Source organism: Solea senegalensis, linkage group LG18 (assembly GCF_019176455.1).
Source record: "Solea senegalensis isolate Sse05_10M linkage group LG18, IFAPA_SoseM_1, whole genome shotgun sequence".
NCBI classification, from domain to species: Eukaryota; Metazoa; Chordata; class Actinopteri; order Pleuronectiformes; family Soleidae; genus Solea; species Solea senegalensis.
Genome location: NC_058041.1, coordinates 939584 through 963570, shown reverse-complemented (window position 1 = coordinate 963570; position 23987 = coordinate 939584). Strand labels below are relative to the sequence as shown.

At 38.2% G+C, this 23987-nt stretch overlaps 1 protein-coding gene across 2 annotated transcripts; it reads right to left on the bottom strand.

Moving 5' to 3' along the window:
• Positions 1-6983: 6983 nt before the first annotated feature.
• tom1l2 (target of myb1 like 2 membrane trafficking protein) lies at positions 6984-23808 on the bottom strand. 2 transcript variants are annotated; one of them, XM_044013923.1, is made up of 15 exons: positions 23697-23808; positions 23162-23246; positions 20905-20983; positions 20476-20625; positions 19038-19172; positions 18804-18953; positions 18247-18363; positions 17996-18129; positions 17142-17193; positions 14062-14221; positions 13494-13623; positions 13204-13276; positions 11886-11945; positions 11499-11535; positions 6984-10699 (listed from the first exon to the last, which is right to left on the bottom strand). In XM_044013923.1, the coding sequence occupies exons 1-15, from the start codon at positions 23746-23748 to the stop codon at positions 10551-10553; spliced, it is 1563 nt and encodes a 520-aa protein (XP_043869858.1). In that variant the 5' UTR covers positions 23749-23808; the 3' UTR covers positions 6984-10550. The 2 variants fall into 2 exon arrangements, with proteins under 2 accessions (XP_043869858.1, XP_043869859.1); XM_044013924.1 differs by lacking the exon at positions 11886-11945.
• Positions 23809-23987: the final 179 nt, after the last annotated feature.

The window sequence follows — 23987 nt, the reverse complement described above, 5'->3', positions numbered from 1 at the left end:
ATCAACTATTTTGATCATCAGTTAATTGGTTTGAGGGTTTTTTTCAATAATTAAAACAAGTTTCTTAAATGTGAATATTTTCAGGTTTCCTTGCTTCATTTAACAAAGAAATCATTAAAACTGAATCATTTTTGGTTTGTGGACAAAACAAGACATTTGAAGTATTTTGAGGTTTGGGCCACAACGGTCAACATCTTTCAACATTTTCTTGCATTTTATGGACCTAATAAAATAATCGACACATTTAAAAATAAAAATAAATAAATAAATCATTTCAATCAAGTCATTTCCAGGTTTGGTAAACACTGATCAACATGTTCTGACATTTTACAGACCAAACAACTACCATTAAGTACACAATTAATCAAGAATATAATCAACTTGCAGCCCTAAAATCAATACAAATTTAATGAAAGTAGTTATGGCAGCCTGTGGCCAAGTGGAAATCCTAATTCTAGGATGGGTCAAAATGCAGAGAATAATTTCCCAAAGGGGATTAATAAAGTATCTAAAAGAAAAAAAAATAAAATTAAAATTAAAATATTAGCAATTTTTAATATTTTTAATATTTGTTATTTTGTTATTTGTTTCTTAACGTGGACAATATCGTGACGTTTTTGGGGAAGTGGTAAAATTGGTCAGATTAGACTGAAACTGGACAAAGGTTAATATTACAGGTCGTTGTTTGTTTGATTTAAACTAATTAACTGTGGTTATATATAATTAACTGGTTATAAAGTGTCTCCCTTCATATGAGAGGAAATCTAATTTAAAAATGACATAACATTTAGTTTATTGTCATGAGGTGGTTCTTTTCTTAAATCAGATTGTAATCTAAACACTTCTTTAAAACCTTTAGTCCACATTATTGTTATTCAATCTCAGTTTGGAAGTGTGATTCTATTCTCAAATCATTTTCTCACTATAACCTAATTACTTTATGACATTTTTGATAATTTCTCACAAACACAATTTTGGATTGATGATATTTCGGGTTTTTAGAAAACCTGGTCACTGACAGATGATTTTTACACTTCTTCAAATCCTGAAATTAAACCAATTCATTTGCAGAAAACTGGGATTTTTATCTGGAATAATATCGGATTTGATGCTTAAAACTCAACTGAAACTGACTAAATTATAGCTTTTGTTTGACCACATTTGTTAATGTTTCCTTTTCATTTCATACGATCAGTCTTTTCTGTTTTGTTTTTTTAAAGGCACATTCTGTCTAAATTCAATTATTCCACACCCCGCCCACATTTTGCAAATATTTCTTCCCTGACCTTTCCAGATCCTGATTGACTGACACTTAAATTCTAATCCAGTCGGCCCTTATTACAACACATATTCACATATTCACGCACTAAAAAAAAAGAGGAAGCCTGCTCTGCCCAACATTTCCTCCGTACACGGGAGATCAATCATCGCTGCGCTGCTGAAGGGACATTTTTCAATTTAACCTTTATATTATGTCTTGACGACATCAGAGGAGTTTCAACACACTTAACATGAGTGGCATTTAATATAGCATAACACTTGCAAGGTGAGGCCGAAATGTGACCCTATTTAAATACAGTAGGGCCCCCGACTATGAGTCTGTGAGCCTCCGCGGCAGTAGCAGCAGCAGCTCCTCCCCCCACACAACACACACACACACACACACACACGCACACACGCTCACCTCAGATGCAATTATAATTAAACACCTTATGCCTCCTTTGCAAATGCCCCCTTCATCGATCTGAGGGTTCTTAACATTCGCCCCCCAGCAAACGTCGGTGGCGGCGCAAACGTTTATGGATCAGCAAGTTTCCATTAACAAAGTTGTTGATGTTGAATCGGCTGCCGCGGCGACGCCGTGGATAATATTTGGGTAAATTAACTTAGCATAAAGTGCTCTGAGGCTACAGTGGAGAAATGTGTGCTCGTGTTATGGAAATATGAAGCGACTGGAACGGCGCTCCCATGAATGGCCTCAATTAAAACCACTGTAAACTCATGTGTTTAGAGATGATAACATATTTATTATCAGAATTATCGCTCCAATATTGGCCCAAATCACCGGACTGGATGTCAAAAATAATAATAAACTCTAAAATATGGCGTAAATGCTTTACTAAACAAAGACTGTCACGTGACCACAACGTTAAATTAAATTACACTCTTTAATTGAGCTACTGTTCTCTTTTTGACAACTTTACAGGTGTGTCTGAGGCCGCTGTAAAAAGTTGAAAAATAGCAGTTAAAAATACTTGTTCCTAAATAATTAAATTAAGAACGGGACAATACCACGTTTTTGTGTCCGCTACCCAAACTCGAGTATCTACCGATACTGATATTAGTCCAATAACAGTCATTTCCAGACCATTTATGAACGTATGAAGACATTAACAACACATTTGTGCTGAGTCTGTGTAACAAACAGCTAAAACAGTGACTCAGCTTAAATGCTTTTGTTGATTTTTATTTACATGTTTACAGCCTGTGTATATACAGTATATTCAACATAATGTATAAATGATTTTTGATTTTTTTTCTGTCCGATCCAGTGATTATGACCAATATCGGACCGATACTGACCGATACCGATTCCCATCCCTATCTTAAATACGATATAATATGTCCACGAAAAATATCGCAATATTTCACTGTATCGGTTCCCAGCATCCCTACAATGAAAGTGGTTCCAAATGTCTTATTAACATTAAAGTTGTAAAAACTGTATCGGACTGATACTGGTGAGAATTCTTGGTTGCGATATCGGCATCGTTATCACTATCAGACACAACAAACTGTCGCTAACTCCAGCTAATCCCTCGTACCGCGGTTTGTGATTACGACACAGTTTCTCATTTACAGCAGTGGTTGTTGTTTTTCCCTTGTGTTTTTTTTTGACATTTGTTTTGTTTGAGACTTCATTAAAGCTCACGTTCACCGTCAGGAACGACGAGCAGCTCAGGGCGAGGAAAAGAAAGAAAGAAAAAAAAAAGAGTGGAAAAGCGTTGATCTGCAACGTTTGATATCAAATGAATCATAAACACAAACAGGTCGTTTAATCTGGGCTGCGTTTGAGAGGATTTTAGCACGAGGATTGTTTGAGTGTGTTTCCTTTGAGGCCGGAGGACGAAAGACGCTGCTATCGCTACAAGCTAATGAAGATCAGTGAAACAGCCCGAGGACGCCGACGTACACACGCGTGTCCGACCTTTGACATTTCCGTGGCGCGTGTGCCTGAGTGCAAGTTAGCGCAGGAATATGCTATTATTTTTAAATGGCTTCCAGTGTGTGTGTGTGTGTGTGTGTGAGAGTAATGAGAAAATCAACACAGCATGTCAATCACCGGCAGTTGGAGGATGTGTTTTCTTGTCCCTTCCAGGAGTTTGAGTGAGTGAAGTGACTCTGACTGCAGAAGATGGAAAAAAACAGGCGTTTTAATAAAGGTTTGACATTCAAAAAATAACACAGAGAAATCTGCCAGACAGCTGTTTAAAACTTTCATTTTATTTGATAAACACGCACCTGTGGGGACGTTATATACAAAATACAGAGGTGATTCATATACTTCTTTATTGTCAAAAATACACAATAATCTTCAGTGTAATCTAGTAAAATAATCTCACAGAACAGAAAAACACTTTATCATGCCTCATGTAAACACAAATGAGCCAATACAATACTCAGTAGTATCAGTAGGAGTGACGGTGGCTCAGCGGTAGAGAAAGTCATCGTTCAACAGAAAGGTTGTGGGTTTGATTCCCAGCTGCACTAGTCTACACTGTATCAAAGTGTGAGTGAACTGTATATAAACACAGAGCATGTATTGGTATCAGGATATAAGTCAGAATTAAATTTGATACAGTCCCTAAATCCTAAATGACATAAATGCATCATCAAGTAAAAATAAAAGTAAAGTGGAAGTAAAATCATTGTTACACAGTTATATATGTATGTATGCATTATGATTTTAAAATGGAAGTTATGGTCATATACTTAATACATACTTAATAATATGTATATATAAATAAGAGAAGAATACATATATATATACATTGAATAGTCTGACCAGGCTTTTTTAGCAGAGTCATGTTTGGGCTGTTTACTGTTTCTCGAGTTTGTGATATCGGTGTCGGACACAAAGGAGGTCTATGGACGTCATTAGTTCCTACTGAAAATATGAATCTTTAAAAGGCAGGTGGTACATTTATTATTCTGTGTTCAAATAATAGAAATAATATAACAGTTGGACACTATTTGTGTTTTTTGCTTATGCACTTTTCACACGTTTCCTGTTGCTGGAGTCGCGTTAAGGTCGAGCTCTGTGTCGCAGAGCAGATCCATCGCACTGAGTCAACATCACATGCAATGCAACTACAATGCACCACAGCTCCCGACTCACACTCTGACCACTGTGGGACAGCCTCTGCTGCACGACCACCAGGGGGCGCCAGCTCACCGTGTGTGTGTGAGAGAGAGAATGTGGATCGTCCATGTTTCTTCTCTTCTCTCGTGTCCAACACGTCTGCAACACAAGTTTTCATGTTAATATGATGCTAATAAGTGTATAATTTACATTTAAAGTCTAAAGTGAGTCATTTTTAACTATCTAAAGCAGCAAATCTGTCAATAAACTAACGATTCATCTGTTACTTTTAATGTTTTCTTCTATAATAATAAAAAAACAAAAATATTCATGTAAAAAATGAGTGTATAGGGAGAAGCGGCCACGCAAACACACAAAGTTTATTTCAGTGTTGTGTCAGTGTATGATCTGTGTGCACATGCAACAGTGTCTGTACTGTGGTAACATGTGCTCACACTGAGAGTAACATATAGTAAAAGTCACATTTCAGTGACTTTAACACAACTAAAACAACAAAAATAAGCATAAAGTGACTGATTTGCCTCAAGTTTTTGAATATTTTTCCTCAAACAGCAACAAATAAATCAGAATAAGTAACAAAATTAAAGTTAAAAAGTAAAAGTAACCACATTTTTTAACTTTTACCTAACATGATGCTCTAAAACTGCAAATATAAAAGTAAGAATTTACCTCACAGGGAAAAAATCCACCCGTTCCAGAACCAAATACACGTGTGTGTGTTCTGGTGTGAGTCCAGTCCACTCACTGTGGGACACAGACATGGACACAGGCATGGACATGGACACACCCCCTGTCTCTGTTTGACCGGGAAAAAAACCCCACACGCTCCAGTGACTGAGGCAGAATGTGAGGGGCCATGTTGTGGGATGAGGCGATTCCTGACGACCAATGGTGGAAGACCGTGGTGTGTGAGGGGCCCACGGGGCCTCCAGAGAGGAGACGAGAAGAAGAAGGAGGAGGAGGAGGACATGACGGGTTTACTATAGGTTAAGCTCAGGGATTACCACCAGAGGAGGAATCTCAGTGTGAAAAGAGTTGATATTTTTGTAAAAAACAGACTTCATTTCTTCTTTGGATGCAAAAATTCATGGATTACTAACCAGTTACTAAACTACTTTGATAATAAACTGATCAGTTTAAGTGTTGTTGTTTTTTCAATTATCGCAACAATTTCTCTGATTTTTCAGCTTCTGGGTTTCTTTTCTACGGAGAGCCGAAAGGGACATAATTGCAAAAAAAAGAAGAAGAACTCACTCATTTTACTGCTTTATCCTCCACATGAGGGTTATGGGAGGGCGCTGGTGCAAATCCCAGCTGACATAGGGCAAAAAGGCGGAGTCAAACCCTGCACATGTCACCTGTCCATCACAGGAACACATGGAGACAAACAACCATTCACTCGCACACTTTCACACCTAATTTAGAGTGTCCAATTTGCCTAATGAACAAAAATGAACTGTATATATAAATCTGGATTCTGTCATTGAAACAGTATATGTCCCTTCTGGGGCTCCGTACTTTACTCCATGTAACACAGAAATCGACACAAATTAATCCTTTTTCTTGCCAATACATACATTTTAAAGGCAGTATTGACCTTTAACCCACGTAGCACCGCCTTCCTCACGCTGACCTCACATGAGATTAAACAGCGGCCATTAAAAAAGCGACTAACAATAAAAATAAAACAGGCGATGAACATAAATACAGATTTCCATATTTAAAAAGCGTCCGAGACATTTTCGCCACAAAGATTCACTCATGACAACATTTAAAACAGTAGCCTGCAGCACAACGTTACATACTATGGCTTTAATGTTCTAGTTTTTGTATATTGATGTGTGTGTGTGTGTGTGTGTGTGTGAGAAGCAGAGGCGGCCTGAAGGCAAAAGTGAACTTAGCGCCTGTTTAGGGCCCAGTGACCACAAAGGGGCCTACTAGAGAATTTAATTATCTCATTATTATAATTTTATTTAACCATTTGTGCATGATGATAACTTAACAGCATCTTGAAATGATTGATTATGAAATGATTAACTTTGTCCATTTTTAAACAAATGTCATTAATATAAAACAAATCAAAGTCAAATGGAAACAAATACTATTACTATACTGCATATACTATATTAGGACTATCAGTTTTCTCCTTAAATTCAGTTTAAACTAATATACGACTCAAAATTATTAATTAATTCAAGCAAATAGATAAAGGGCCCCAATAATCATACTTGAGTATATATATATATATATATATATATATACATATATATATATTTTTTTAAATAATCACAAATCTGATTTTCCAGCTTCTTCAATGTGAATATTTACACATTTACACACGTTTCCTTGCTACGGAGAGCCAAAATGGACATAATTGCTGGTGCCAATCCCAGCTGACACAGGACAAGACGGAAAAATGCCACCAAAATAAAAATAAAGCAATCGTCATACTTGGCTTACGAAATCATGAAGTCTTGGCGTGAAGCAATTTCTAAAGAGTTATGTTTTATTTGAATAAAAATAGCAATAAAGATTAACTGATAGATTGATGTATGTGGACAAACGCGGGCGCACACACACACACACACACACAGAAGACTGTGGTTCACGCACTGCTAAAGTTTTATTAGAGTTCATGCACGAGTTCAAACAACACAAAGAGAAACGAGGCAAACGGAGGAAAAGCAGCAGTCACGCACGGCACAGCCTCCTTCATCGGCACAGCCTCCTCCTCCTCCTCCTCCTCTATCTGTGTATCCAGTGAATTTCAAACTTTAAACAGAAGAAATAACAAAAACAGGCCTGAGAAGGCAGCAGTGTTTCCCCTCTACATTCACTCTGCAGCAGTGTCCTAGTGTCACATGCAGTCGCTCATGATTCCAGCACCGAAAGCTTTTAAAATTAAAAATGATTATTACATCATTTCATTGAATAAAAACTAACTTGACTTGAACAGCGGAGATCAAATGTCACACACACAAACACGGAGGTTAAACACTAACAAAAATAAAGAAACAAAAAAAGGGAGGTTCTTCCTTTTTTCTAATGTGCAACGTTGACACTTCTTTCCAGCAAAGTCACCGAAACATCAGCTAATTCATCCTTCATGAAACGACCGCTTTGATTCTGTCTCGGCTACAAACTGCTGATTCTGATCTGATTAGAGACCATAAACATCCATAAGTTGTACGGCCAAAAATTATTATTAACCACAAAAACAATACGGTAAAGACACATTAGAAAAACAAAAGCCAAAAAAAACACTAAAACATAACCAAGACAACTCACTTTCACTTTTTAACTTTTCTCTTTTAAATAACCCGATTAAAAATGTTGACGTGGAAAAGAAACACAAAAATATTTCCACAACTTTGCAGAAATATTCCCAAAAAAAAGGTTTAATCTGGACGATATTGGCTTTAAAATGTAGCATCAGATATCATCAAGCTCCCCATGTTTATTTATTCTGCACAAATGTATGCAAATCTACACCTGAACACCTCAAATGTCTTATTTTGTCCAAAAAAAACCCCCAAAAATATACACTTTTAATCATTTCTTTTTCATATGGAGCAAAGAAACCAGAAAATATCCTCTGAAGAAAAAAAAGGGTTTTAATTAGTGACAAATCACTCATAATAGTTGACAATTAATTTAGTAATGGACTAATAATCAATTGATCGTAGCAGCCCTAGACACACGTATGAAAAAATATTCCATTAATTTCACTACAGAAGAGGCTAAATGACCTCAAAAAGTATTTATATCGGTGTCGGTCCAAACTCTCCAGCTGTATCAGCATATTGTGCGTCCGTAATCTGGTTAAATTGTTCCGATTCATTCTCTCGGGAGCAGAGAGGGGAAACGCCGCTTGTTTCCAGCTTGTTGTGATTGTGTAACACGTGGCATTTATGACTGTCATGGGGAGTAAAATGATTTCTCATTTGTCGCGCTGCGTCTGTGGCGAGCTCATTTCTGAAAACAAATGTCGTGTTGAAAGGTCAGGCTTTTTTTTTTTTATAGAAATGTGTCAGGCGTCAAGAAAGAAACAAAAAAGAAAAAAGGAGAAAATAATTTCAAAGAAATAATGTGCTCTCTTATCACATCGTGTCATGACATCCCTACATTTATACGGCAGAGCTCGGAGTTCTGACATGGACCCGGAGCTCCGTTCAACCGGGATTTTCCCTTCAACATCCAGGAAACAGCACAAAAAATCTGGTCCCTTTAACAGAAAACATACAGTATCTAATCTGACTGTGATCACTCGTCAACACATTCAAAAAGCACAAAAATATCTTTGCATCCATCTTCAGCACAAATAGAGATAATTACATCTACAGCCATAATCCAGACGGTGGAAATAAGATCGACGACAGCAGCTTCAGCTTAATCTCAGCAAAGAAAATAATCTCAATAAATCTGGTCTCAACACCATCAAACATCCACGCTTAGATTTGTGAGAGAGAACGATGCTAGGGATGAGCCGATAATACTTGGTATCAGTTTCAATTTCACACAGTACTTGTTTACGTACTCGGTATCACTATGGGTCGAATAAGTTACTTAGTATTAGTGTGAAATTATACCTAGTATCGTTGTCTGTCCAGTACGATACCCAGAAACGATGTCAATCTGATACGATACACTGATATCGTTACTGGTGCAGTATCGTTGTCTGTTCTATAGGATACCCAATATCACCATCGGACCGATACAGTACCCAGCATCGCTGTCTGTCTGTATCGGACCAATACAGTGCCCAGTAACTCTGTCTGTCCATACCTGACCAATACAGTACCCAGTATTGATATTGGACTGATACAGTACCCAGTATCTTTGCCTTTCCAGTACGATACCCAGAAACGATGTTAATCTCTCCATCGTTATTGGTCAATATGACACTATCTTACTATTGGTGCGATAAGACACTAAGCATCAGGGGTGTGATTCCATATATGTATCAGTGAGACACGATACTCAGTATCGATATCGATCACATACAATACTTAGTATCACTACTGATTTGATGCGATACGCAGCATCGTTGTCAGTCCGATACGATTCTCTTTGACATGATACTCAGTATTGGTCTGATACAATAATCAATATCAGTACCAAACTGGCCAAAAATAACTGAATGAGGAAAAAGAAAAAAATGAGCCCAATATGATCCATCAAATCATAAATATGATGTAAATGCTTAACGAAGCACACGTTACATGCTACATACGAGATGTCTTGTTCAGGCAAGTGGCGCGTTATCGTTTATCGGATGGCTTGAGTCAGACTAAAGAGGGCGGATATTTTCTTAACCGAACGAGAAACTTAAAATCCAGCTCAAGTTCAAAATATACAGTCTAGTTGCTTAAAGAGGAGAAAGACCGCATCGGACAGAATTCAAGGTTTCGATATTGGTATCAGTGTCAAACACAAGTGGTATCGAGTCATCCCTATAATCTATGACAGGATTATTCTGTATGTGTTGATTTGTGATTCTACCAAAAAACGTCGTCTTTTTCCTGATTTAACGCACGTCCCTTTTCTTGTACCCGCTCAGGTACGCCCCCTCGTGTCGGAGTGGCTGCGGACATCAGCAAATCTACATTTAAATCAACATCTCTTTCATACATATTTGTAGCTTAAATATACACACGACTAATAAACGTGACTTTTTGTCATTTACAGATTTACAATTTCAAACTCAAGACTGATACAAACACTGAAAACTATAACTGGGACGTAATGCTCAGTATTTCTGCGACAGTTATTGTTATTGTTTCTGACACTTGTTTGCCTCTTAAAACTGTGTGGGTTGCATTAAATCATGCTCTGAGGGCTCGGAAACAGAACAAGGAATCTTTGTTTATAAAACTCTACATCTGATCATCAGGATTAGCTGCAACAAGAAGCTCTGCAGTCCACAGGAGGTTCTCCGCATGTAAAGAAGAAGAAGGAATAAGCAGGCTGCCTCATCGCCTCTGACACAGGGTGACATCTATTTGACTGCTGATGAAAATAGTGTTTTTGTTTTTCTGATGGGGGAAAATGAACAGAGCGTATGAATAGCTGTAGTGTAACTTCACTGCGTTGTGGACTAGCATGTGGGCAGTCCGTCTCCGGGTGATGCTGCTCAGGTCGTTAGGGCCAGAGGTGAAAGAAAGGTCTACATGGCAAACAAAGCGTCCTCTGGTCTGTCTGGCTTCTTACGGCTGGGGGTTCCCTGTGTTGCCCCCGGGTCGCCACTGGGGGGCGACGGTAGGCTGGGGGTCATCTCGGCAGCTTTGGCTCTCTCCTCGAGGAACTTGTCGAACTCTGCAAGAATTACGGAAACAGACAGTGAGGATGTTTAAGTGAAAACTAGTAAAAACTCATATGTGGGACTTTTTAACACAGGTGAAGCCACTAAAAAGGTGAATATCACCATTCTCATTAACAATGTTTAGAGCTCAGTGACGATGTTAGTACACATTTAACTTAGTAGTACAAAACTCAATAGTGCGTAAACGATTGTGTATCACTAATAAAATGATGGGAGATGGTAAAAACATTCATGACTAACAGCCTGGAGATGAATGTGCATCTTAGACATTATCCACACATAAACAGAACTTTCCCTTTTTCAAAAAAGTTTCCACAGAAATGACATGAAATTCCCTGAAAACCACTGTAATGCTGTAGTATATATGCCAGGCCTGTATGTGGCGCTATAACACCGCTACATTTGTTTGTTTTATATGCGACACAAAGAAACCAGTGATGAGTGACTTGTAAAGCACTTATAGCACAAATATTGAAGATTAACACACATTTTCAGGATTTATGAGTCTTTTAACTGATCTACTGTTGGGTTTGACTCTTGTGTCGGACGTTGTGACTCATGACCAATCAGTGACCGTGCAGTTGGTTGACGTCACATTTTAGTATCGGCTCAGCTCGCTTGGTACCTCGTTAGAGCAGGGACTAAAAGAAGCAACAGGTACTATCATGGAAAAACAAAATGGAAACACAGTGGAGCCATAAGACAGAATAGTTTGACCTGGGACTGGTCAATAATAAGTAATTTAAACCCAAAATTAAAACAGTTTTATTTCACTGGGTATGTCATCTTCACCTTCACTCGTCACTCCTTCCTCGCCTTCATCTCCCTTCTGTAGAGAAGAAAAAGACAAAGTCATACTGTAGAAATAACTGCCAAACTGGTTTTACTGCAAAACCACTGCAAAACAAGAAAAAACAATCTTATTCTGTTCACGTCTCTGAAACCAAAACACCTGTGATTATATATAATCATGACACACCAACACACCATTTGTAAGTTAAAAGGTGAACTAAGATGTTGATTTTGATCAAAAAGTGAGGATTGGAAATGTGTTAGTGTTCGTTTAAAAACAAATTTAAATACAAAGAAACAAAGGGATGCAACAGAGTGATAAAAGACAGGGAAAGAGACGGAGAGACTGCAGGCAGAACTAAAATAAAGAAATGATGATGGGCTCACCACATCAGTACACAGCCACTCCTCTATGTCATCCATGACAGAGGACTGACGAGCGACGCCCTAGAGAGCAGCGCCACAGATGACCGGAAACAAACAAAACAAAAGAAAAAAAAAACATCCCCAAACAAAACAGAATAAATGACTTAAAAATGCAACTTGAAAAAAAACAAACAGTATTTGTGAGTGATAAATAAAAGGAATGGGAATGTTTGTGTATGTTGTCGTGACACGTGATATTTGTGACTTATGAGGAGCCTGTTCACAGAAACAAACACAAAAATGTCTCCTGCACATCACCAGGAAGCTGAGCTGTTTTGATAATTGATTTATCAGTTTGAGTGGTTTTCTTGTACAAGAATCTGTTTGTGTTTGTGGACAAAAAAAGACGTCAGGACGTCATTTGGAGATTTGGGAAACAAATGTCCAACATTTCAATTATTAATCTATGATGAAAATAATTGTTAAATACAGTTGTAAGGCTAAAGTTGTAATGTTGGTGCATAGAAATACAGCAACTAATTCTCACTCTCAGTTTATTGTAGCCTCTGTTAATTGGTCGGTGCGTTCAAAAAAAAAATTAAAATTACAACATTTATCCATAAACTACAGCTTTTTCAGTTTACAATAACAGCGGAATAAAATTTCAGAGGCTATAATCAGAGAATTTTTGATCATTTTTCAAAATGTGATGATTTATTAAGTAGTTGATTAGGGCTGCAATAATTTTAATGATTAAACGAGTACACGTTAGGTCAAAAATAGTCAGATAATGTTGATCAGTGTTCCCCAAAACCTAAAAATGACAAAATACTTTGTTCAAAATCCAAAATGAATCACTTTTAATGAGTTCTTTGTTTATGGAGCAAAAGAAAAACTCAAAGAGGTTGTTTAATCATCTTTAAAAACACTCAAACCATTAAAATTAATTAACAAAGTAGTTTATTAGTTTAGTAATTAATTAATGGCTATAGTAGCAGCACCATCATGTCCAACATCACAAGATAAAAATGAGCTGCTTCCTGCAGTGACCTGACCACAAGCTCAATCTACTGTTTAATTATACAAAAACTAGGTATTTAATTACAAAAACAAAGCACCGGAGATAAACAACATCACAGTGGGTGATAAAGCAGGCACATAAGCAATAATGTGTTTCCTCTCATATTTGACTGAGCAAGTGAATGAATGCAGATTCAGGACAAAAACTAAATGTACAGTGAATCATTCATCACCGTTAGATCATAGTTTACTCTACGTCATGATGGTAAACGGTAGATTTCACAATATATACAAACATACATGTTTGAAAGACACTCACCCCTCCTGCAGTCGGCTGTACCACGTCCAGAGTGGGAGGGTTACCAGAGGCACGGTTGTCTCCTGCTGCAGTACTGAGTCAGGACACAAGATAAATGTAAAGGACACTTTACAGAAAATAATAAAGATAATAAAATAGAAAAAAAAAAGAGCATGTAGACTTAAACAGATGAGTTTTCAGAGTTTTCAGTGGACATTTATGTAACAACGTCTTAAATATGACTAAATTAGGGAAAAATGTAGAATCATTGCATAAAAATGACTGAAAAGTGCTGAGTGGATATGTCTTACGTCTTGTGTGGTTCAGACACGACTCCAGTCCTGGTCTGAGCGAACACGTCAAAGTCGTCCTGAGCAGGTGGAGGAGGTTTACAGCTGGACAGAGAGCTCAAGGTGCTGCTCACACTGTCTGAACCCATGTCTGCAGCAGAGAAAAACACTCTTTATTCTCAGTTTACACAACTACAAAGGTAATTAAAAATACATTTTATCATGGAGGTTGTGCCACATATGGGCCAAACAAATTTAAAGGTCAGAAAACATTGATTGATGTTTCCCAAACCTCAAAATGATGTTTTTAAATGTGGAATTTAAGTTGTTTTAATGACTTCTTTGTTACATGGAGCAAAAAACAGGAAATATTCACATTTAAGAAGTTGAAAATTCAGAAAAACTGGAAACAAATAACAAACAAAACATTCAAAATGATAAAATCAATTATCACAATACCTGCAGATTGATTAAATAATCGATTTTTGTTTACAGCAGCAGCGTCTCTGTTGCTCACTGGAGCTCAGTTATTGTCTTTAGTGTGAAAGTTACACACTAAAGCTTTAATTTTAATAAGTTACATGCATACCGAGACCAGCAAGGCGAGAGGCTAAGGTGGCTGGTGAGGAGGGTCCACCCACTGGTGCAGTGATGCTCTGGGCTGGGGCCACATTGGACATGTTGCTGACCACAGCCGGGGAGCCTGGACCGAGGTCGATCAGGTTGTCCTCAGTAGCCTCACTCAGGACCTGGAGAAGGACGAGAGGATGAGACACACGATAGAAGAGCAGAGCAGAGAGTTTGACAATGGGAGGCTAAAGAAAAGTGGAAAGGGAACTTGGCTTGTAACCAGAGGGTCGCTGGTTCAAATCCCCACCCGGCCAAAAAGGGCTGGGGTACCCCTGAGCAAGGTACCCAACCCCCAATGCTCCCCGGGTGCTACTCAGTGTGGCAGCCCACTGCTCCTAATTCTAGGATGGGTCAAATGCAGAGGAATACTTTCCCTAAGGGGATTAATAAAATAAAATTCTAAAAAGCAAATAAAAATGAATAAATGACACACAATTACACAGAAACTTGGAAAACATGTTGGTTAGCTCCAGGAAAGCATGAAAATGTCTGTGACTGAGGGAAGCAGGAAAATGACTCTGACAAAGTGTTTCTTAAGGGGCCATAAAAATACTTATTTTTACATTAAGGCATATGCTTAGAGGAGAAGGACACACCTTATATGTTGTGGGTTTTTCATTAATACACAACAATCCCCTTAAGAAGGTAGAAACACAGCAGGGATGGAGGAGGAGGGAACACTGTGTCTTTGTAATCTACTCTACCATGACAGCGTTTCCAAATAAATGCAAGGAATTTCTGTCCAACAGGTCAACATGTCACTCGACAGGCTTCAGAATTATTAAGGTCACCAGTGTGTGCAGTGACGAACTTTGGCAGTTTTTGGACAAGGAATGCAAGAGATATGTCGCTAAAATAGCCGCGTTCGCTTCCTACAACCTAATGTTTATTCCATTTATCGGTCTGTTAATCACATACATGTCCAACAGTTTACTTGACAAGCTTCAAAACACTGAAATATTGAGATAATGAACAGGTACTACGCTCACTGAAAAAGCAGGTGACCTGCTGTGGTGACCCCTAGAGAGGGAGAAACCTAAAAACTGCACTATTTTGTCAAATTGTAAAGCCTGAAAACCAGCAACATGACTGTGGCTGTGTCACTGTCAGTTTACCTCCAGGTTCATCGTATTATTGGCTGTTGTTGGGGCTGCATAGTCAACACATGCTATATGGGACAGGAGGGGACAGGAGGGTGGGGGACGTATGTGGAGATCAGGGGCCCATATTTATTCAGCTATGTTTCAACAGTCACTGTGTCGAGTGGACAATTATTATTTTCATACTTGCCTGTCTCAGCTTGACACAGACACAGAAGTACGGAAAAGAACAGAAAGGAAGAAGACAGTGAAAACCATTAACATGTGCAGGGGGACACAGTGTAATGGCACAGTCACTATGGGACAAAATCCAGGCAGAGTGAAATGGAAGCGCACAGTGGAGCAAAGCAAGCATCGACTGATGTGGGTTTGTCCTCTATGGCTGATGCTGATTTTTAGAAATCAGGGCAGACTATACATTTATGTAATTGTTTTTGGCCCATGTACTTCAATTTTCTTTTCTTCCCTCCATCTGAACAAAATATAACTGTTTAATGATAACTAATAATCCAAAAAAAAACGGCTTTACTTCAGTAACCAGTTAGAAAACACACATTTTTGTGTGCGGATTATGTAAAAATGCAAAGCTACACCAAAAGAGTTAAACGGATTAATCTGTTGGTCCAAATAATCTAGGCATCGGCTAATTATTATTTATTGTTCATCCAATTATGAATATTTGTTCTCAGAAACAAGGACATAATTACAACATCAAACATAGTTTGATCTCATGGAGAGATTATAATGTTTTTCAACAACTGGTTATTGAAGTCATTTTTGTGTTATTTGTTATTAGTGAGCAGTTAAACGTCATCAGGAGGAGGAAAATCAGCTAAATATATAGAAAAACCCACACTGGTCGACCTCTATACACCAACAGCACTCTTTTGCTTCATGTTTTCATTTTCATTTCAAGTGATATTGAGCTAAATATGAATCTGAATCAGAATAAATAAAACAACAAGACGGGTGTTAAGTAGAGAAATAGGAAGACATCCATTCTGGATCGTTACCCGACATTCACACTGATTTTAAGAATATTTAGTGAATACAACTTTCATCCCAATCAATAATAATTTTACAATCATAATAATATTATTTACCTACATTTGTTATAAAAGGGGTCGTTTCAGGTGTCAAAGTCAGGCAAACTTCTTTTTGACAACAGATAGATATCAGCCGACAGATGTACAGCTGATTAATTCTATGCATCTCTAAAGGACAGGTTTATTTTGGTGCAGCTGCATGTGACCTCCAGAGAAGCCAAACCTGAATCACAGCAGATTATTTAAGTCGTTCTGAGTAGAGATTAAGACATTTTTGTTATTTTTCTAAACCCCCAAGATCAATTTGAGACATTATAAGACTGGAGAGGACGTCCATCCAGTTTTAACAAAAGGTTTGAACAATAATCTCAGGTCTAAAGCTTTCTTTCTTTTTAGTCTCCAAAAGCTTTGACAACACTGTTGACTGTATGTCACTCTTGTGTGTATAATAATATGAGTAAATATAACCTGCCATGACTTTGATTGCATTGTCACAGTCAATGGTTTCCCCTACTGGACAGGTCTTAAATGTCACACGTCTACTCTGATTGCATTATACTGAGATATTCATGTCATGATAAAAAGGATTCAACTTTATTTTAAAAATCCTTTGCCTTTAATGGGTTTCTGTTCCATTTGGCATGCACTTTGAGTAAATCATTAATCGCTGATAAATAACCACACTTGAAAGACGGACAGTGTTCAGTCTGACTGGTAACATGTAACATGCACAAACACGAGTGAAACTGAAAAGCTGTGGACATGAGAGAATAAATACAATAACAATAATAATAACAACAACAATAATAATAATAATAATAATAATGATAATAGAAAAAATAGATTAAACACAGTGATGCTGAATTGAAGACACAAAGCGTTTATTGACTCACCCCGTTATTGACAGTCTGAGCTGAAGATCTCCCCGACCTAAACCTCTCATACCTGAGACAAAAAACAAACAAGACAACATTAAAGACATGAAGGAGACAATGTAAAGTTCAGCTGATAAAAATCAATGCAAACATGTGTTGCAATCAGAGTAGAGCATGGATACATGACCCAGGATCATGTCAGGATCGTGTCAGGTTTAGTAAATTCAACTTCTTTCAGTGAAAAAGATAGTAAAATCGAGTCAGTTTAAATTATTTAAAATTTTAAATTGTGCAATTGAAAATACAGTGGAAACAAAAAACAAAGCATAAATGGATGTATAACAAGTAAAAAAAGTGATTGACCTAGTTACACCATTTATAACCAGGTTTACTATTGACTACAGTACATGTTATCTTTTTCCTCCACAACAACTCAAATTAAACCACAACAGGTGATTTATGTAAACAGTTGGTCAGTGGTTACAGTTCAACAAGAGTTAATAAAGAACAACCAATGGTCATGACAGCCAGTGAAAATAATGCAGTGTTCACGGTGTGTTGAGCTAACAAGATGCATTCAAGAAACCTTGTTTATTTCATCACTTCTGCAGCCACCTTGTGATAATAGGTGCTCCACAAAATTATTGAAGTAGAAAGACTTGTTTTCATTAATAAAATAATTTATAAAACATTTGTTTTGTATGTTTTCAAGTTGTGTATATTTGTGCTTGGGTGTGTGTGTCCATCTGTATCCAGCTGTTTCCTCCTGGATGTAATGATAAAATACAGAACACTTTGAGTTTTGCTTTGTGTGTACTTTTCAGATCGCATATTGCATGTATTTGTAAGTTCTCTCGTTGGCGTTCTCTGACCTTTCGTAGCGTAAGAAAATGTTGTTGAGGTCATCGTTGACGTGCAGCAGCTCCTCAGTCACAGCCTCGTTGGAAACACAGGAGATCAGCTCCATTATTCTGTGCTGCATGGCTCTGCAAGTCCTGTTCAGCTCCTGAGAAAGAACACATACACACGAAGGTCTCATGTTAAGATTTTATTACTGATTTGTACTGTGCAAACATAAAAATTGTTTTTAACATTTGTTTATCGACACTGAGCGATTCCTTACCTGTAGTAGCTCGTAGTCTGAAGCGTCCTCCTGTCCTGGGACCATCTCTGTCAACATCTCTGACATCACCTTAGTGTTTCCGCGAACAACGTCCAACTCACTACGCAGCCGACAAATCTGGATCAATCGGAGATATTTGCGTATATAGTTAGTCATGAAAACGAGTGTTTCAAAATAATATATATATTCAAACTTTTGTGTTGAGGTAAAAATAAACTGCCATTTAGCTAAAAGTAAAAGATATGTTGTAGTATGTTAAAAATATCCACTTTTAAGTGAATTATAGTACTAAATATCAGATTAGTTTAGGTAGTTGACCGTGACAGTTCTGGGGTAAATTAGACAAAAACAAGATTTCCTCACACCAAATACTGTATGTTTACAGAAGGTGACTCAAACTGTCAGGAGTGTTCAATAACTTAGCTTGTTTTGTCAGGTGCACAAAGTACCATTTTGACTTTCATGATGCTTAAGAACAAACCTGATTATGTAAGTACATTTTTAAGGAAACTGAAACCTCTTTTGCTTTCAGTCCACTTATGGGAGTAACACTGTACCTGTTCAGGTGTGGGATTAATGGCTCCAGAGGCTGGGAGGTTGGGGACCTGAGGGTCAGTGTAGGCCGGCGGGACAGTGTGTGGTGTGGGCTGAGGAGTGGCGCTGAACTTGAGTACAGAGGAGTCGCCGCCCTCTGGAGCAGACGCAGCCTAGAAGAGAATGTTTCAAAGATAATCTGACTCCGACTGTGGATGCAATCTTCTTCTAACCGAGCTACATTTGATGTTTCTTACCCGCTGAGGCGTGTGTATAGGCGACAGGGTCTCCAGGTCTGACATGGGGAACTCGATACCTTTCCTCTTCATCTCTTCATAGATTTGAACCACCCCCGTGAGGTCTGGACTGCTCCTGAATGCATCAGCCCACGCCTGGAGAGGAAGGCAGAGGAAGAAGAGAGTTCAAAGAAAAAGCTGGGGTAGAGGCAGACAAAACAATGGCTGACAGCGTAAACAAAGCAGGGGATGTTGGCGGAGTAAACAAGTCCTTTCCCTGTCATCATCCCTGTTTGTGTCCCTTGAATAAATTCAGTCAGTAAAACACAAAGAACCTGACTTCTCTTTGTCTCTGAAGCTGGAATGGGTCATTTACAGCAGCTCAAACTGTGGTAGTAGAGATTTATTATCACCGTACTTCACTTCGTGGAGAACGTTTTTATATCATTACATGTTTTACATATTATGTTGCTTCTCCACAAAGTTAAACAAGTGTATACAAGAATGAAATATTGTATAAACACTGCAAAAAGTTTACATTTAAAATGTATTGCACAATGAGCACAACGTATTGCACATTAACAGATAAGACTCTTCAAAAAAACAACACCACAAGGACTTTAATGGTGTTTAAGCTTGTAATTTTATTTAAATGTACACAACACTACTCTTGTTTTGTTTGAAGATTGTCTGTAATTCCCACACAGTCTTCTCACTTGACTCTTTTGTAACAAACAGAAGAGGTTTTCCTTCCCATGGAACCATGCTGTGGCTGTGGTCACATGGTTCCCCTGGAGGAAATAAGAGCAGCTCACATGAGCCTTGGATGGTTACCCGAGCTGTGGCAGCAGGTAACTGGAGCTGCTCCTCCTGACTGCCACCCTGGAGACACTGAACTTTACCTGAGGCTCTCTGCCTAAAGGACAACTAGCCACGTCCTGTCACTACTGTACTAACTAATAAACACCTAAGAAAAATACTCCTGCTACTCTTCACTCACACTTTCAAAACTCAACATCAACATGGGGCTCTGTTTTTAGTCTGTTAAAAACAAAAACTGTGGAAAAAAGGATGCAATAAAATGCATTCTCTTATTAGATACAACTCAACTAAAAGCTGTGAATTAAAAAAGCTCCACAACACTAACTTTAAGTCTCAGTTTCACCTCTTTTTTGTACTTTTATTGCAAAAATATTTATCACACAGTTGGAGAATTTTACCTTTGACAAATGTGTTTCAACAGCTCTGTAATTTAAAAGGTATAAAATGACTGTATAAGACTGAAAAACTAAATCAGACATAAAAAAGTGAAAAGTGAGCCATCCTAGTACAGATGCATACTGCTTCTGACACAGAGCTGAAATGATATCTGGAAGCAGGAAATGCCGTTTTGAAATGAAATCGGATCAGCATGGATGTAGCCCAGGAATCAGTGCATGCAATTAGAACTTTATCTCACCTGAATTAGTGCAAGTACTTTATCTTGAACAATTGTAGGTGGGTTGTTTTTAGGGGAGATGATTTTAACAAGCACGCCGTCAACAAAGTCCCGGCTCGTGACCAATGCATGGAAGCGGTGGCCGCAGTTCTTCACACACGTCTCGAGGACCTGATGGAAAGAGACAGAAGAGGCTGCTTTTCAGGAAAAAAAATCATAAATCAAACATGAATTGTTCTGCAAACCAGACAGGAGCGCAGAGGACACTGAACAGCAGATTCTCTGCATGCAAATCAGTGTGATACAACCAGGACGCAGTAAGTGATTTGAGAACGTTTTCATTTCACCTGTGACTTATTTGCATGATGGTGGCAACACTTAAACTTGACTGTGTGGGGAAATTTTTTTGTAAACAGATTAAAGTGGCCTCCTCTGCCTGCCGACACTCACCGTTAGAGTCAACATCACTTCTCTGTAGTTCCTGTTGCCGTTGAGTCGCTTCTTAACTGCTCTAATGGCATCTTTTGGCCTGTACACACACGTAAAAGCACACATTAAAAACAGGAGGATTGCATAGTACAACTTAATACTTACAATGAAAGTATATCGAAGAAATTAATGGGCAAAAACTGTAATTTTCCTACAGCGTCCAGTCTAATCAGACCATTTTAACAACATTCCCAAAGCATAAATGGAAATTAGCAATTTTTACTTTCACAATAAAAAGTATTTTTGCAGTACAGCATTTTTCAACAAGTTCTATTTTGGAGTCAGACCTTTGGTGTTCCCGGTCAAAAAATGATCACCATAGGAAATGAATGGGTAAGACCGTACAAACATCCAATCCTGGCAGTTTTGAGCTATTCATTTTTATAATCGCTTAATCGGCTAGATGTCAAGACATTTGAGATAATGATTTCAACGTTTGGGAAGCACAGATCAGCATTCCGCAACCATTTCTGGGCCAAACAACTAATCAATTAAAATAACTGAAAATCATCATTAGTTGCAGAACTGCACTTCACTGAGCAATATTCTGATAAACACGCTTCACTATACTAAGTAAAGCAGGTTCATGTGCAGAGAGGGGATAAAAGAAGCTCCAGTCCCACAATAATCAAACAGAAACAGAGACCTATCAAACTTATTCCAAAGCTGTTATTTTACGATTTAAAATAAGTTACGTATTGATGCTTTAGTTGGCATTTTGCATGGCAATCATCAATGATTCTTGACTTTTAATCTCTCTTGCGTAAGACAGAAATAATTAACTTTTCATTTCTTTTTACCGTAGATAACAAAAGTGTCACAGTAATGGGCGTGTGACAGGCCTCACATTCCTCACAGATGAGGAAGAACTAAGACTCGGATGCCTTTTTATAGACTGATGATGCACTTGGCTTAGACCCACTGAAGTCTGTTTACAACCTTCTAATCAAACAAGACCTGGACTTCATACACAGGCTTCAACATACAGTGCAAGGCTAATGGTGCAGAGAGATAAGCATAGATCCACCACCATACACAGAGCCAGAAATGGGCCTCGACACTAATGGCATATTGTGCTGGAGGAATGCTTTGTGTAAACATCACATGAACATGGAAGATGCATATGGAAGAGTTAATCAATAACATACACAAATAGTAAGGGCTCTTTTGAAGTATTAGGAATAGTAGACGTTTGTCAATTTCAGTGTCTAGAAATTTGTGATTACGAATAACATTTGCAGATCCAAATCTGTCCAGAGTTTGACATTTTTCACAAACAAGGAACAAATGGGTAATACTTTTATGTGTGTACTCTCAACAGCCACTTTAATAGGCATATATTTGAACTGTTAAAGCATATATCTAATCAGCCAATCGCATGGCAGCAACTCCTTGCACTTAGTTATAAGGACACGATCAAGACGAGCTGCTGACGTTCAAACCAAGCAACAGAACAAAGAAGAAACAGTGATTGAAGTGACTTTGAACACAGCTATTCATTAGAGCCAAGATATGCAGAGCAGCAAAAGAGCAATATCTCACACAGTAAAATCTTAAAGCAGATAGGCTACAGCAGCAGCACACACGGGACATATCACTGGGTACACATAAACATGTACAGTATGTGTCCAACCATCTTATCCCACAATTCTACTGTATTTATCATTGTTTTAGTGTTTCCCAAATGCTCTTCTTGACTAGATTCTTTTAAAACATGGCAAACAATCATGACCCAAACCTTGTTACACAAGCAAATCAGTGTATTATGTAGAGACTAATTTACAGACGGTTTTGAAGTAGTGTACAAAATCAATAACAATTTCATTTAATGCATGTTATTTAAAACCACATGTACATAAAACATAACTAAAAAGGTTGGGACCCAAACAAATCTCCCAGGTCCCGCCCTAGTCTTTGGGAATCATTAATTTACTTCACTGCAACAAACCATACACTGTATAAACTGTAAACTGCCACTGTATATAGTGCAGTTAATTCACAGCAAATACGTTTGAAAACCTCTGTAGCTCAGTTTATATATTAATAAAGTAATTTATCACTTTTTGTTGTCCTTGTTCATGTGTATATTGCACACGAAAGTCAGCAGTCATATAAAGGCAAAGTTAAACTCCCTTTATGTCGACTAAATGAGGTAATAAAGCAAATCCTGAATGTTGTGTTTGCAGAAATATGGTAGTGTCGTCCTCTGGCTACTCACCCGTCCTCTGTTTCATTGATTATGTCACATATTTCCATGTTGAGGGTCCAGTCTTCACTTTGCAGGGAGCCATCGGTGGCTCTCTCTGTTAAAAAAAATACATTATTTTAAATACATTTCAATAAGCTAAACATACATAAATAAAAGAGGAGTGTCAGTGGAGCATAACAGTCCAGTTACATCATGATACCTGGCGGCTGGCTAACTGTTAGCTGACTTGGTGAATAATATACCTTTAAGACATATATAATTGTTTTTTTGCTTTTTTTTTTAATTTTTACAGAGTGACAGCGTCAGGGAAATCGTTAATAACACGTAATGTGAGTACAGTTGACAGCAGGTATCAGTGGTTAGCGGGTGGCTTGCGGTTCCTCTCCAGCTGTTGTCAACTCATTCAGGTGCGTTAGCATGCTAAATTAGCAACACCGCAAGAGACTACCGCACGCGCACAAGACGCCATTTGAAAGGCACATAATAAAAACCGTAAAACTGCACAAACACACTGTCGTTTTCGTTTAAATGTGTGTTTACGCACCAATGCAGTGGCCCACCGGGGTGGTGTAAGGGTTTCCCAACAGGAACTCCATCTTGCTCGACAACAAACAAGTCAGTCCATGGGAGGACGAGGAGGATGACGACGCTGAGGAGACGTGAGGGAAACGTAGAGGAGGTCCCGCCCACACGGCGACGTAATTGGTCGATAAATCGTGACCTTTAACGTGATTGGACAGTTCCAGCGCCCGTCATTTGAGATGGGCGATTGTAAATGAAAAAGCATCAAAGGTGGCAACCATAAAACCCACAAATGACACTTTTTTATGACTGT